Source organism: Myodes glareolus, chromosome 15 (genome assembly GCF_982192425.1).
Source record: "Myodes glareolus chromosome 15, mMyoGla1.1, whole genome shotgun sequence".
Taxonomy (NCBI): domain Eukaryota; kingdom Metazoa; phylum Chordata; class Mammalia; order Rodentia; family Cricetidae; genus Myodes; species Myodes glareolus.
Genome location: NC_142040.1, coordinates 19,099,168 through 19,112,841, shown reverse-complemented (window position 1 = coordinate 19,112,841; position 13,674 = coordinate 19,099,168). Strand labels below are relative to the sequence as shown.

Genomic DNA, 13,674 nt, shown 5'->3' with positions numbered 1-13,674 from the left:
AGCCGCACCGATACCTTTACCAAGCTTAGGTTCCCTCCCACAGCCAATTTTCATTTCGTGGTGAGTTTTCCACGTCCAGTTCAAAATGCATTTTAAAGAAGACCTTCCTCCCAGCAGTCCTTTCGTGTCTCTCCCACTGAATTACACATTTCCGGACAGCACAGACTGAGCGCTCGTCTTCGTGACCAGGGAGTCCAGTGAAAAGCTCTGCAAACAGCATACAACCCACAAACTTAAACAGCCACCTTCCGGAGCGTAGCACCCACAACGCCTCACTCCACCAAGCCCGGCCCGCCGGAAGTGACGCATAGGGAAAGGTGTACTTCCGGTCTGCAAGGCCGTGCTCTAATCCCGGGCCGGCTTCTCTGGCTTGCTGTCTCTGCTGCTCTGGAGGATTTACGCTCGGTAAGGAGCTACGCTGGCGCCACTGGTTGGGGTGTGCGGGCTTCGGGGCCGCCTCTGGCCGGCTGGAGCCGGACTCGTGCGGGAGACGCGAGGACAGATGTTGGGGGACAGTCCGATCGCCCAGCTCGGCTCTTGGGAGCAGGCCCAGGGTGCCCGCGGGACGCGCTGCTGGGGACGGATGGGGAGAACCGCAGCCGCCCGTGGGAGCATTTGTCCAGGGTCACCCTCCTGACCCCCGAGCCTCCCATCCGGCTGTCAGGAGGAGGATCCGCCCTTTTGGTGACAGTCATCCAGGACCTGTGCGCTGTAAAGTGGCGTGCAGCGTCACTCACGGGCCCCCGAAGGCATGCTGCCGTCTGCTGGCGCCAAGACGTTGCACACAGGCTCCCCTGAAAGTGGCAACTCCCGTTCTCTGATTGTGTCTGATGTTCTCATTCACTGAAGAGGGAAAAGAAACGTTCTCAGGATTGCTAGGTAGCATGCAAAGTAAACTATGCAGTTTTATGTTGGAGCCAGATAATTAGGCTCAAAGCAAACTACTTTTAAAACAGGTGTACATCTATACTTGAAATGAAACCTATTTATGACAATAAATATGTTCAAATTAATTTTGAACATATTTATTAAGGGTATTCAAACAAGACTTATTGGTATGAAGTTTGTTTTACAATTTGAATCATTGAAATAGGATAATTGAAAATTACTTAAAACCATTGGACTGCAAATGGCAATCCTCTCATTAGTAAGAGAGAACTATGGTGTGACTGCAAACACTTTATATACTGCCTTGCTTTAGAGATCTATCGGGAAGAGCTATAAAGTCAAACTTAAAGGACAAGCCTTCTGTATGCTTACTAATGTACTTTGCAATTGGTTGAATTGAAATTACAAACTAAGCAAGCAGATTGGGAGAAAGTAGCCTGGGGGCGTTAAAGATAGGAAAAGAAATGGCCAGGAAAATGCCAGGATTTGAGAAGACCACTCCAGAATTTACATGTGATTTCTAATTTAAAAATCACGTTTTGGGCTGGGTGGTGGTGGCGCACACCTTTAATCCCAACACTCGAGAGGCAGAGGCAGGCAGATCTCTTGAAGTTCGAGGCCAGCCTGGTCTACAAGAGCTAGTTCCGGGACAGGCGCCAAAGCTACAGAGAAATCTTGACTCAAAAAAAAGAAAAAAATCACGTTTTGGCAAGTTACTTTCTAGTTTTAAGTAAAGATATATGCCTTTTTCTTCTACTGGAATGGAACTTTCTCTGATCAGGGCCAAAATTATTTTAGAAAAATAACTCTGCGGTGTACTATGTATCAATGCAGATACCCAAATGAGGAGTTTTAATGGTTTAAAGTTTGAAATATGAGTATTTTTGATGATAATGACCTGTCTGTACATCTTCAGCTTTTAATTAATTGAATACTACTTCTTCTTACCTTGCAGATCTGCAAAGTGCCTCTGCCGAAACCATGACCAGATGGGCTAGAGTGAATACCTCAAATAATAGGAGACCCTTGTCTGCGACATCATGGGAGGACATGAGGGAGGGGTCTGCAGGGAGTGCAGACCGGAACCTTCCAAAGCATAAACAACGCCAAATCAGTAGGCTGCCCCTTAAAAATGATTCCCCTCAAGCAAAACATAAAAAGAACAAGAAGAAAAAAGAGTATTTAAATGAAGATGTGAATGGATTCATGGAATACCTGAAACAGAACTCGCAGATGCTTCACAATGGGCAGTTGATAGCCGCAGACAGCCGGGAAGTACGGGAAGAGATTGCAGTGGCCTTAAAGAAAGACAATCGACGGGAAGAAAGACGGTTAAAAAGGCAAGCAGCAAAGAAAAATGCGATGGTGAGATCATTATGTCGTTTATTCCTTTGTGTGACTGGAAACTGTCGTTCATCTACTCACAGGGTACATATTTAAACAGAGCCAGTTGCTGCTGTCCTAGGGCATCTTTGTAAGGCTTGTTCCTTTTAGCCTGTATACACACACACACACACACACACACACACACAATATCCCAGTTAGTTGTTACAGCACTACACAGATGCTTGTATTCCCATATTACAGGCAGAGAACATAGCAGTCTGTCCAGGTTAAGTGACTTGCTGAAAGCCTCTTGGTTAGTGCTAGAGGTGAGATTCGAACTGAATTCACAACCTGTGTTGGTCCTGTCCCTGACTTAGGGTAACACCTTTTCAAATAGCTGTTGAAAGAAACTCCTTGATACCATAAGTTAAAGATGGTTCCCCTTACTTGGAAGGAATGGCTGATCTTCTGCTGTCACCCATAATATTCATTCACAAGGAAGAGTTCAGGTCCCTGTAATGCTTTCTACATGAAAGTTGAGGAATCTTCAAGAAATGTGTTTGACAATGCTAGGTTTCTGAAGACGAGATAGTGGACTCCTCCGGGCTGGTAGACGCCAGGCCCCTTGACTTCACAGCCAGCGCTATGGCTTCCAAGCTCATAGCAATCCTCTGACTGGGAGTGGACCGTGGTTGTGTGCCACCATGCCTAGCCAAGCCATGTCTGTGTGTGTACCTTTGTGCTCACGCACACGTTTCTGTATGGTTGTTGTGTGGGTGACTGGAATTACAGGTGTAGGCCACTATGTCCAGCCAAAAGCCATTTGTGTGCGGTGTACGTGTGTAAGTGAGCAAGTGCATATGTGCTCACATGTGTGTGGAAGCCAGAAGACAATATCAGGTCAATCTCGGGCACCATCCACCTTGATTTTGAGACAAGGTCTTTTTGCTATCTCTCGCTGTCCTGGAACTTTCTAGTTAAACTCTACAGGCTAGCCAGTAGGCCACTTGCCTCTCCTCTTCAGTATTGGGATTCTAAGCGTGCTTTGCCACACATGATGTGGTTTTTGTGGGTTTTTGTTTTGTTTTGTTTTGTTTTTGTTTTTGTTTTTTTCTGAACAGAGTTTCTCTGTGTCACAGCCCTAGCTGTCCTGGAACTAGCTCTTATAGACCAGACTGGCCTCGTATTCACAGAGATCCGCCTACCTCTGCCTCCCAAGTGCTGGGATTAAAGGCATGCGCCACCACTGCACGGCTCACACTTGGCGTTTTCTTCCTTGGTATCTGAGGCTTGAATTTAGGTCGTCACACATGTGTGCAAGCACTTTGCTGACTGAGCCTTTGAGCCATCTCTCCAGCCCTAAGAGACATTTTTGAAAGTACGTTTCATTTACCTTCTACCTTATGTTTGGTTTTTTGTTTGTTTGTTTGTTTTTGTTTTTGTTTTCTTTTTTGAGAAAGTGTCTCTTTGTAGCCTTGGCCTAGATGTGGCTATGTAGACCCACTAGCAGTGAAGTCACAGTTGTCTGCCTACCTCTGCCACCCAAGTACTGGAATTAAAAAGTGTAAAGAGTTCGAGGCTGGCCTGGTTTACTAAGCGAGTTCCAGGACAGCCAGGACTGTTACAAAGAGAAACCCTGTCTCGGGAGAAAAAAAAATGTAAACACTCTACCTGAGTGTAAATCCCTGATTTAATCTGATGATGGTGATGATTGAAAATAGTCCTGACCACAGTTTTTCTCCCTCCACTTCTCCCAGCTCCCTTCACCTCCTCTCTCCCCCAGATCCTCTCCCCCTCCATCTCCCTTCAGAAAAGAGCAGACCTCCAAGAAACAGCAGCCAAAAGACAAGGCAAAGCCCTCATATTGAAGCTGGACAAGACAACCCAATAGGAAAAGAGTCTCAAGAGTGTGTGGAAGAGTCAGACACACCCACTCCCATCATTAGGAGCCCCACAAACACCCAAGCCAGTATCCGTAACACATATGCACACACCTCTGTAGGTCCCATGTTTGCTGTTTCAGTCTCTGTGAGCCCATGTGAGCCCTGATTAGTTGATTCAGTGGGCCATGTTCTCCTGGGGTCCTCCATCCCCTCTGACTCCTCTCTTTCCTCCCCACTCTTCCGCAGGGTTCCCAGCTCTCTGACTTCCAGTTTAGACCCTCTCTGCACGTATCTGATTGTGGGACAAATAAATTATTATTTTATGTGTATGGTATTGCCCACATGCATGTCTGTGAACTACTTGTGTGCCTGGTGGCCTAGGAAGCCAGAGGAGGACATCGGTTCTCCTCGAACTGAAGTTACAGACACTTGTCAACCCCCACCCCCACTCCGCCCTGTGGGTGCTAGAATTGACCCTGAGATCTCTGGAGATCAGCAGTGCTCTTAATGTCTCTCCAGACCTAACTCCATGCTGTTATTGTGCATGGTTGCTTGTAATTTTTTTTGAAAGGAGACATTGGTTTTCATAATACTAATTAAGAGTATTTTGTGTCCACATCACCCATGTAGACAAAAACTTCAATATTATTTATATGATATGTAAACCTTTAAAGTCTTTTCAATTTAAGAAAGTAGTTGCTTTTATTTAAGTGGTTTATTTTTTAAATACAACAATTAAAATTAGGGATGGTGGTTTTTGCAGCCACTCTGCTGCTTTTGGCCGTTTTCCACTTAAGTGTGAGGTCGATTGTTAGAGGCATTGGGGTATTTTTCTTGTTGTTGTTGTTGTTGTGCTTTTTGTTTGTTTTGAGATGGGGGCTCTTTATGTAGCCCTGACTGAACTGGAACTAGCTATGTAGCCCAGGCTAGACTCAGACTTAGGGTGATTTCTTGTCCTTGCCTCCCATGTCCTGGCGTTGCAGACATATGCCACCACACCTGGCCTCCAAATGACTTGAAATGGTTTAGATCTTCCATAGTCTGCAGTTCTCAGAAGAGACTTATTTTTGGAAGTCAGGTAGTCTGGGTGATGTTTTGAATAGCTCTTTAGTGAATGAAATCTCTCTGTGTAACAGCAGCGACTAAGCATGACTGCTGTGTGACTTCCCATGGTTTATCTGTTTGCTCTCTTCATCTTAATACTTCCACCACTTATACCTGTTTTGGATGCTAGTTCTGACCCCCCACGTACTACTGTTTGGAGCTACTGTCAACCACTGTTTCCCGGTTTTCAAATTTCTTTTCCACTGATCACTTTACTGGAGACAGCAAGTCAGAGGAGATCCATTGCTCTTCCTCTTGTGAACTATTGGCTGTGACAGGAGTGCAGTCTGCCACGCCGCCAGGGTCTTCTGGCCTCACCAAACAGGCTGTGACTTCACTTAGCACTTCTCTTCCATCCAGTCCCTCACTCCTGCTGAACAAAACTCGGGCCATTGCTTCATGATACTCAGAAACCTGTTTTTTGAGACAGGGTTTCTCTGTAGCTATGGAGCCTGCCCGGAACTAGCTCTTGTAGACCAGGCTGGCCTTGAACTCACAGAGATCCACCTGCCTCTGCCTCCTGAGTGCTGGGATTAAATGCGTGGGCCACCACTGCCCGGCAACCCCACCATATTTTTATGAACCTTCTGTCTCTAAAGAAGCAGAATCAGGCAGTACCAAGTATGCGGGTTATCATGGCCTCCTTTTTTGAGGCAGTTGACCTGCATAAACCTGTTCGTGTTGGCCATGTCAGAGCCCCCATTTTTAGGAGACTTTCTGTAACAGATTTGGCAGGTGACCTTTTCTTTCGGACAGAGTTTTTCTTTCATGGGGTTTGTCCAACTGTTCTGTTTATGTGAGCAGGCATCTATTCTGATGACTTCCTGACCTCCCCATTCTTATTGGTGACATTAGCCCTGCCCTGGTGAGGCAGAGCAGTGGAATGGTCCTCGGTGCTATCCTTAGCATCATGGGTCTCGGATGCCATCATCTCTTAAATACCCACGCCTTAATGACACTTTGGTGCCCTCCAGCACTGTGAACCTTGGCTCCTGGCCAGCTCCACCCAGCCTTTCAAAGCCACCTGCTTGACCTACCCAGATAGCTTATATCTCGTGATCTGAGTCATAGTGGAGACACTGAACCCGCCATCATTCAGCTCTGTGAAATTTAAAAGTACAAGCGTTAATCTGAGTGAATTTTTTTTTTATAGCCATTGTGTGACTTCTACAAAGGCCCCTCCCCAACATACTCTTTGTTTTCTGGTACAAGCATCATCCATATTTGTTCAGTTCATAGGACTAATTGTGTCTTATGAAACTGTTTATAACCCTGTGTGTGGGACTAATGGATTAGTGGGATTAGTTATGAGAAACACTGTGCTGTAAGGCTTCTGACCATTTGGGGATGTGGAAAGTACTTTCTTCTACAGATAGAAGACTGATGTGTTGTTGTTGTTGTTTTTTAACTTTAAAATGCAAAATTAAGATAGCTTTGATAGAAGAATTAGTAAAGGCAGGAGAGTAGTTTCACCACGTGGAAACTGATTTATTGTTTTCACAGGTATGTTTCCATTGTAGAAGGCCTGGCCATGGAGTCGCCGATTGCCCAGCTGCGCTGGAGAGTCAGGACATGGGCACTGGCATCTGTTACCGCTGCGGGTCCACGGAGCACGAGATGACGAAGTGCAGAGCTAGCGTCGACCCCGCTCTCGGTGGGTACGGGACGGTGGCCATTCAGTAGCCACCTTGGTAAAAAGATATGTTTTCTGTTTACAGTATTTTAAAGTAATGTAAATTGTACAGCTTGTCATTATACACAGTATATTAATGGGAACATTGATTCTTACAGGTGAATTTCCTTTTGCAAAATGTTTTGTCTGTGGAGAAATGGGGCACCTGTCTAGATCCTGCCCCGATAATCCCAAAGGCGTCTATGCTGACGGTGAGTGCCATCGCCCCCGTATGTCTGACACGTGTACATCACTGGGAATTATGATCTAACTGTATCTTTTCTCTAACTAAATTCTTGGGTAGGTGCAACCTTGGGTGCCTTTACCAAGTACTTTTCTGTCCGGGGTTATTTGTGTACTATAGTTTAGCTTATTAATAAATCAGAGCAAAGCTAACGAGTATTTCTCAAACTACTTGCTTCAGCATTATTTGTGAGAATATATTAAATATCTGTTGGTGTTTAAGCCAAACAATAGTGGAGAGATTTTATCTCGGATTAGTAAAAGATTTGAAAAGCTGCATTGCATCCTGTCTCGCTAGCATGCTGTTCTGCTCAAGTGTGGTGCACACTGTTCTGGTTTTGTAGTGATACTTATTTCTGAAGTTCCTCCTTACACAGAGCTGAGCTTCATGGAACCTTTCTGTCTTTGTCTCAGTCGGTGTCTTTAGAGCCTGTAACAAGCCCTGCTGTGTCCGAAGGCCTGCAGGAGGAATTCATTGTTAACACGGTGGCTGGTGCCGTTGGACCCTTGGCGGTTCTGTGTCCTGTCTTGAGGTCTCCCTCCGCGAGGTCCAGTGGAAATGTGTAGCTCTTGGAGTCAGCCTCACTGCCCCTCCCAGGCGCAGGTCTTCCAAGCCGTTGCACTGTCCTTGTGTCAGGGTGTCACCTGTACAGTGGAATTGAGGAAACTAGATTTCCTCGGCTCTAAGATGCCTTCTTTTTCATTTTTATATCTGAAATCAAACTGTATCATAAGATAAGTAAAGTAGTGAATGACATACCTTACAATCAGTCATATGTTGCGGGGTATTTGTTTGTACTGACACTCCAAGACTGCTAATAAAATTAATCTTGAGTCAGAGGGTGGAGTCAGCCACTAGCCGACTGAAATTAACCGTAGAGGTATGGAGGACCCAGGGAGCTGGATAGAGTGGTACACAGGAAGTAGTAGGGAGGGACTTGGAGATTTGGCTGGACCTTTTTGATCTGGGAAGTGTGGAAAGGCGGGGTCGGCTGATCGTTCTCTGCTGCTCTTTGGGTCTGTCAAGTTTTTACCCCAATATCTGTCTCCTGAGTTTTTATTAATATTAGAACAGTTTAAGTAAACTCATCAGTGGTATCTTAGATTTGCTCAGGTATGGCCATTATGTTTTAAAATAAGTGCATTAGTCAAAGGCCTCTTCTGTTTTCACCATGGCATAATGAAGGGTCTCAGGCCTGGAAAGTTGGCTTGGGAGCAAAGATGGCTTTGCATGGTGAGCCAGATTGAGTCATTGTTGCTGGTGTTTTAGAGCGAGAGGAGCTTACCCCATACGTGGGAGACAGGCTTGTGTTCTCTGCGGACATGTTCTGATTTGGCACTTCACACAGACATGGTTCTGAGAAGGCCTGACTGTTATGTGGAAACCCCATGTGGGAACCACATGTTGTAGCTCACCATCCTGGAATGATGCTTAATTAGACAGATGGGGGTGCTTTTTCAGGTTAGCAGGACTGGCAGATGGAAGGCGTGGAAACAGACTTCCCTTAAGTAACGACTACCCCATCTGACCTATCTAGTAACTTTTTGGGGGGGCCACTGCTTGCTGAGAAACTGATAGAAACTGGGCATCCTCCTGGGGCGCAGGATGTGACTGTGTATAAGTTTTGTTTCCTGGCGAAGGCTCTACAGCTTGACTGTCCTGGAGTAACCTCTAGACCTCTGTGTCACACAGCTCTTGGACAGGTGACTTCTACCAAGTTCCTCTTCTCCACTTTTCTCTTGAAGATCAGATACAAAAACAGCCCCTGAGAGTTGGGAGCGGCAAAGGAGTTACTAGCAGGTGTGAGGGTCCCCACCCAGCCTCCTGACTCCAGTTTCCTTTACTGTCATCAGCGATGTGAAGACCTGAAATTGCTCATCGGTGTTATACACACTGTGTCGGGATGATAGAGACTCAATTACTCTGTTCTTCTACTAGGTGGCGGCTGTAAACTCTGTGGCTCTGTGGAACATTTTAAGAAAGATTGCCCTGAAAATCAGAACTCAGGTGAGTTCCTGGGTCTCCGTCTATAAGGGTATTCCTCGCTGTGCTCATCGAGTTCCATTATCAATAACTCAGAGAGACACAGTTGGCTGCAGACAGCTGCTTTTGTACTGGGACGGTGACCTCACCAGTCCCGAGTCCCTGAATTCAGGCCTTCTCTCGGGAAGCGAGCTGCTAAGCTGCAGGACTGTATGTCGAAAAGCATCTCACAGCTTTGGCGTTTGCTCCGAAATGGACTTAGTTGTTCTAGAACTTACTTTGTTACTTAGCAAAAAGTATCGATTCCTAAGATAAAAGTCAAATACAGAATTAATTTTCAGCATTCATAAGCCTGAGTGCCCTCATGTGCTTTGCTTTGTGTGCTCTAAATGATTGTAAAACTGTGAAACTTATTAAAAATGTGTTATCGACGCAGCATCTGCCTAGTGTGTTTTTTCTTCTTGTGAAATATTAGCCTTGATTTTAAAACTTCTAAGTGGTCACTGTTACATGCTGCAGACTTCTAAGAAAGTAGAGGATCACTATTCCCTTAGTGTGCCAGGATCAGAATAGAGATGATCTGTGTGAAAGAAAGCAAAACGGGCTTGGGCAGGTGCTCAGCGGCGTGTGGGCCTGAGTTCAGTCCCCAGAACTAACTGAAAGGCTGGCTGTGGTGGTTGTGTGCTTGTCATCTCAGCACTGGGGAGGCACAGAGAGTGAGTCCTGGGACTTATTCATAGTCATAATTCATCCCTGAGTCTCCCAAGTCTGACTTTCTTGCCCTAATGTTTAAATGCAAACCCAGGAGTTCTTGTTTACAATCCTGTCTGGAAGGAGATCATCTTCATATGGTGTAGGCTGTGAGATTGAAATGATGAAGTGGGATTTGAATTCTCCCTACTGGGAGGGTTGCCACTTCCCAAATGATAACGCTGACAAGCAGATGGTGTATAATTTCACAGGTGGGATCTTGTGCATTTAAAACTAATGCCTCCTAAGTCTTGCTGTTTACGGGCTCTTGGAATTCATTGACTCTTCAGTGATGAACTCTGGGAGAGAATGAAGGAGCTTTCTCATCAGTTTGTGCATTGCAAAATAGCTGCTGCATTTCCCTAATTGGGACGAGAAATTGCCCGCGGTACTTGGAAATCAAGGGTTCTAATCAATTACAGAATTGCTCACTTTCCTGCAGCGATGGGGGCTTCTCTCCTTGTGATTATGCCTGTCAAAACTAGTTCCTTTGCTCAACTGATACCACTCTAATGGAAGCTTTTGATTACTCTTGTGTTTATATCTTCTGCAGATCGGATGGTCACAGTTGGTCGATGGGCAGCAGGAATGAGTGCCGACTATGAAGAAGTCCTAGACACACCCAAACCGCAGAAACCAAAGACTAAAGCACCCAGAGTTGTTCATTTTTAATAAGAATTGGTACTGCTGGTGACTACCACCTCACTGTTACTTTCCACAGTAGGCCTTTACAGCTCAGAGCTGGCTTCCCATGGAGGTGAGCTTGTGTTAGAGACACCACCCTGACCTAGGTGAAGTCAAGGTACCTGTATTCTGTCCCTTAGGGAGTACAGGGTGTGTGTGTGTGCGTGTGTGTGTGTGTGTGTGTGTGTGTGTGTGTGTTTGAAGCAGACTGTATGTAGCCCAGGTTGGCTTCAAACTAGTAATCCTGCCTCAGCCCTTGAGTGCTGAGATTACAGGCATCTGCCTAGGAATGTAATTCAACAGGCAGAGCTTGGACATAAGGAAGCGCCTATGCACTTGGCTAACTCTGTCTCTGCATCAAAATTGACCAGTCCTAAACAAAACACACAGCTTCAAGTTTGTGAATAAGTAAAATTTTGTTATTTTTTTCAGAGTATCAGTTTATTATAATAGAAATTTATTTATATATTGTCATAAAATCTGGAATTTTTAGTACCAAATAAATTTTATCATCTGTTTGTCTGTGTTGAACTGGCCTTTGTTTGCTCTCGCTCTAGAGACCCTTTGCAAACAAGATTGTTTGTAAGACCTAATAGAGATAAGCAGGGGTCTGTGTAGTTTTGCTTTAGTTTTGGCTCAAAGAATTAGAAATTAAAATAACAGAGTACCCCAGATTCACAGCTCTGCTTTGCCTTCAGTTTTTCAAGAGGGGAATTCTACCCAAAAAGTCAGTGTGTGACGGCGCCGCTCGTGGATCAGACTTCCCGGTGCTGTAGATGCGCCAGGGTGTGATGGGAGCATCGCCGTAGTAGAGTAGGAACACTAATCAGAGACCCATTAGCTTCTTTGTCTGATTTGATGAGTACATGCATATTTAATACACGTATTCCACAAGCCCTGCCACGGCCATTGTGCCGTATAATGGAACGACTGGTGGTTTGTGAGTTTCATTTGAAATTTTACCTGATTGAAGCCGTTTGTAACTAAAGGAAGCAGCTGTGATTAGTTACTGATGCCTCCAAAGCTAAATATTTACCAAATAAGAAAAGAAACATTTTCTGTTTTCATGTCTGCACAGCTTAGCAGTTCAAGCCTTAATAGGAGCTGTCCTTTTATTTTCGGTGAGGGAAGGACTGAGATGACAAAACAGGGCTCAGCTCCCAGAGCTGCAGGAGAGGAGTGTGCTTGGTATGAACGGCAAGCCAGGCTGAACCCTGCCGGAGTGGGTGGTAGGAGGGGGTGATAGTGAACGCTGCTGAGGAGGGGGGCGGGGAGTGAACGCTACTGAAGTGGGGGGGTGATAGTGAATGCTGCTGAAGGGGGGGGTGATAGTGAACGCTGCTGAAGGGGGGGTGATAGTGAACACTGCTGAAGGGGGGTGATAGTGAACGCTGCTGAAGGGGGGTGATAGTGAACACTGCTGAAGGGGGGTGATAGTGAACGCTGCTGAAGGGGGGTGATAGTGAACACTGCTGAAGGGGGTATAGCCAATGCTGCTGGGGGGCAGGAGCGGCCGATAGTGAAAGCTGCTGAGTGCAGACTCCTCCCTGCTCGCAGGAGCGGAGGATAGCGTGTTCTTTCTGAGCAGTCCTCACTGCTGCAGTGCTGGTGGCCAGTTTGCTTCCTTAGATCTCCTGCCTTCCATCAGTGTTTTACTCTGTCAGGGGTGAAGGCAGTCCAGAGAAACTGCAGGTGCTGAAAGCAACGTTTCACAAGTGCACAGGAGCTGCAAGTCCTGTCCTAGAGGCAGGAACGCTAGGAGACCAGGGTGATTGGACAGTTCCTGAGCTGGGAATGCTAGACAAGGTTGGCATTGATTTTGTCTGCCCAGTATGTGAGCTCTGTTTGTTCCCAGGCACTGGGGTGATGGCAGTGGATAAATATGGCCTTGTGCATTACAGTCAGAGGGACTGAAGAGTGAAGCTGAATTAGAGGAACTGCCATGCCTGACTTACAGGGCAGCAATGTGTTATATGTGCATATATTATGGCAATATATTTGTGTGTGTGTGTGTGTGTGTGTGTGTGTGTGTGTATTTTTGTTGTGCTTTGTTTGGTTTTTTGACAAGGGGTTTCTCTGTGTAACAACTCTGGCTGTCCTGGAACTCGCTGACCTCGAATTCACAGAGATCTGCCTCTGCATCCCAAGTGATGGGATTAAAGGCATGGGCCACCACTGCCCAGCTATTTGTGTATATATTATGACATCTAGTTTAGTGTTTTTGTGGAATTCGTGAGCGTGTGAACAAGTAGGTCTCTGCGTTTATATCTGTGTCTTGTGCCTTTTCTTGGACTCTTTTCCTCCTGGTTTTTTTTTTCTTTGTCCTATTTCAATGTGATTTTTTTATCTTATTATGTGAGGAAAAATATTCAATAAAAGGAAAAATGAAGAAAAAATTTAAAAGTATTATAGATGAGACATGTCAGCTACAAAAGAAGAAACTTTCAGTACCTCGTAGTAACAGTGAAAGCCAGGAGACAGCGTACGACATCTGTAATGTGGGAAGTAAAACCTTCATTTGGGAACCCTGTGTCTACTGAAATTATATGTAACCAAGAACAAATGAAATAGAGCACATCACCAAAAGCTCTTCATTAAAAATCCTCAGTGTTTCCTTTGAGTGGAAGTGAGAATGTATGAGGAAGTGAGTGCAAATCCATGCAAAAAGAGGGCTAAGAGCCCACCCTGGGTGCTGGCATGAGGAGACCCAGCTTCTGAAAGCTACCTTCTACTTCACCTGCTCACCATAGCACGTATGCCTCCCCCCACACACACAAGTAATACATGGAACCAAATTCATAAGAGAAACCATATTGGCATGAGAGTGCATACCTTGGAATGGTTACTGCTAAGAGTAGAGCTAAGGATAGCATGGATGTCTGCTTTACCCTGAGGGACGTGTAGCAGTCGCTCTTGGGGCTCATGGTGACCTGGAGCTGCCTCTGGGAGACTCCATCCTGGCAGGCAAGGTGTGGTGGTCAGAGCGTGAGGCAGGATTTGCAGTTAGGAAGCAGAAAGTCTAAGCAGTGGGGCTGAGCTGAGAAACTTTAAGGCGCACCCCCAGTGACCCACTTCCTCCAGCTGTGCCCCACCCAGAGCCCTCCCTAGCTAGGAACTAAGTGTTCAGACGACGTGAGCCT

The 13,674-nt window shown here is 45.8% G+C and overlaps 1 protein-coding gene across 1 annotated transcript; it reads left to right on the top strand.

Annotated features, from left to right (window-relative positions):
• The first annotated feature begins 250 nt into the window (after positions 1–250).
• Zcchc9 (zinc finger CCHC-type containing 9) lies at positions 251–11,052 on the top strand. Its single transcript, XM_048455895.3, has 6 exons — positions 251–405; positions 1,844–2,253; positions 6,705–6,855; positions 6,993–7,085; positions 9,056–9,124; positions 10,404–11,052. The coding sequence occupies exons 2-6, from the start codon at positions 1,870–1,872 to the stop codon at positions 10,520–10,522; spliced, it is 816 nt and encodes a 271-aa protein (XP_048311852.1). The 5' UTR covers positions 251–405; positions 1,844–1,869; the 3' UTR covers positions 10,523–11,052.
• Positions 11,053–13,674: the final 2,622 nt, after the last annotated feature.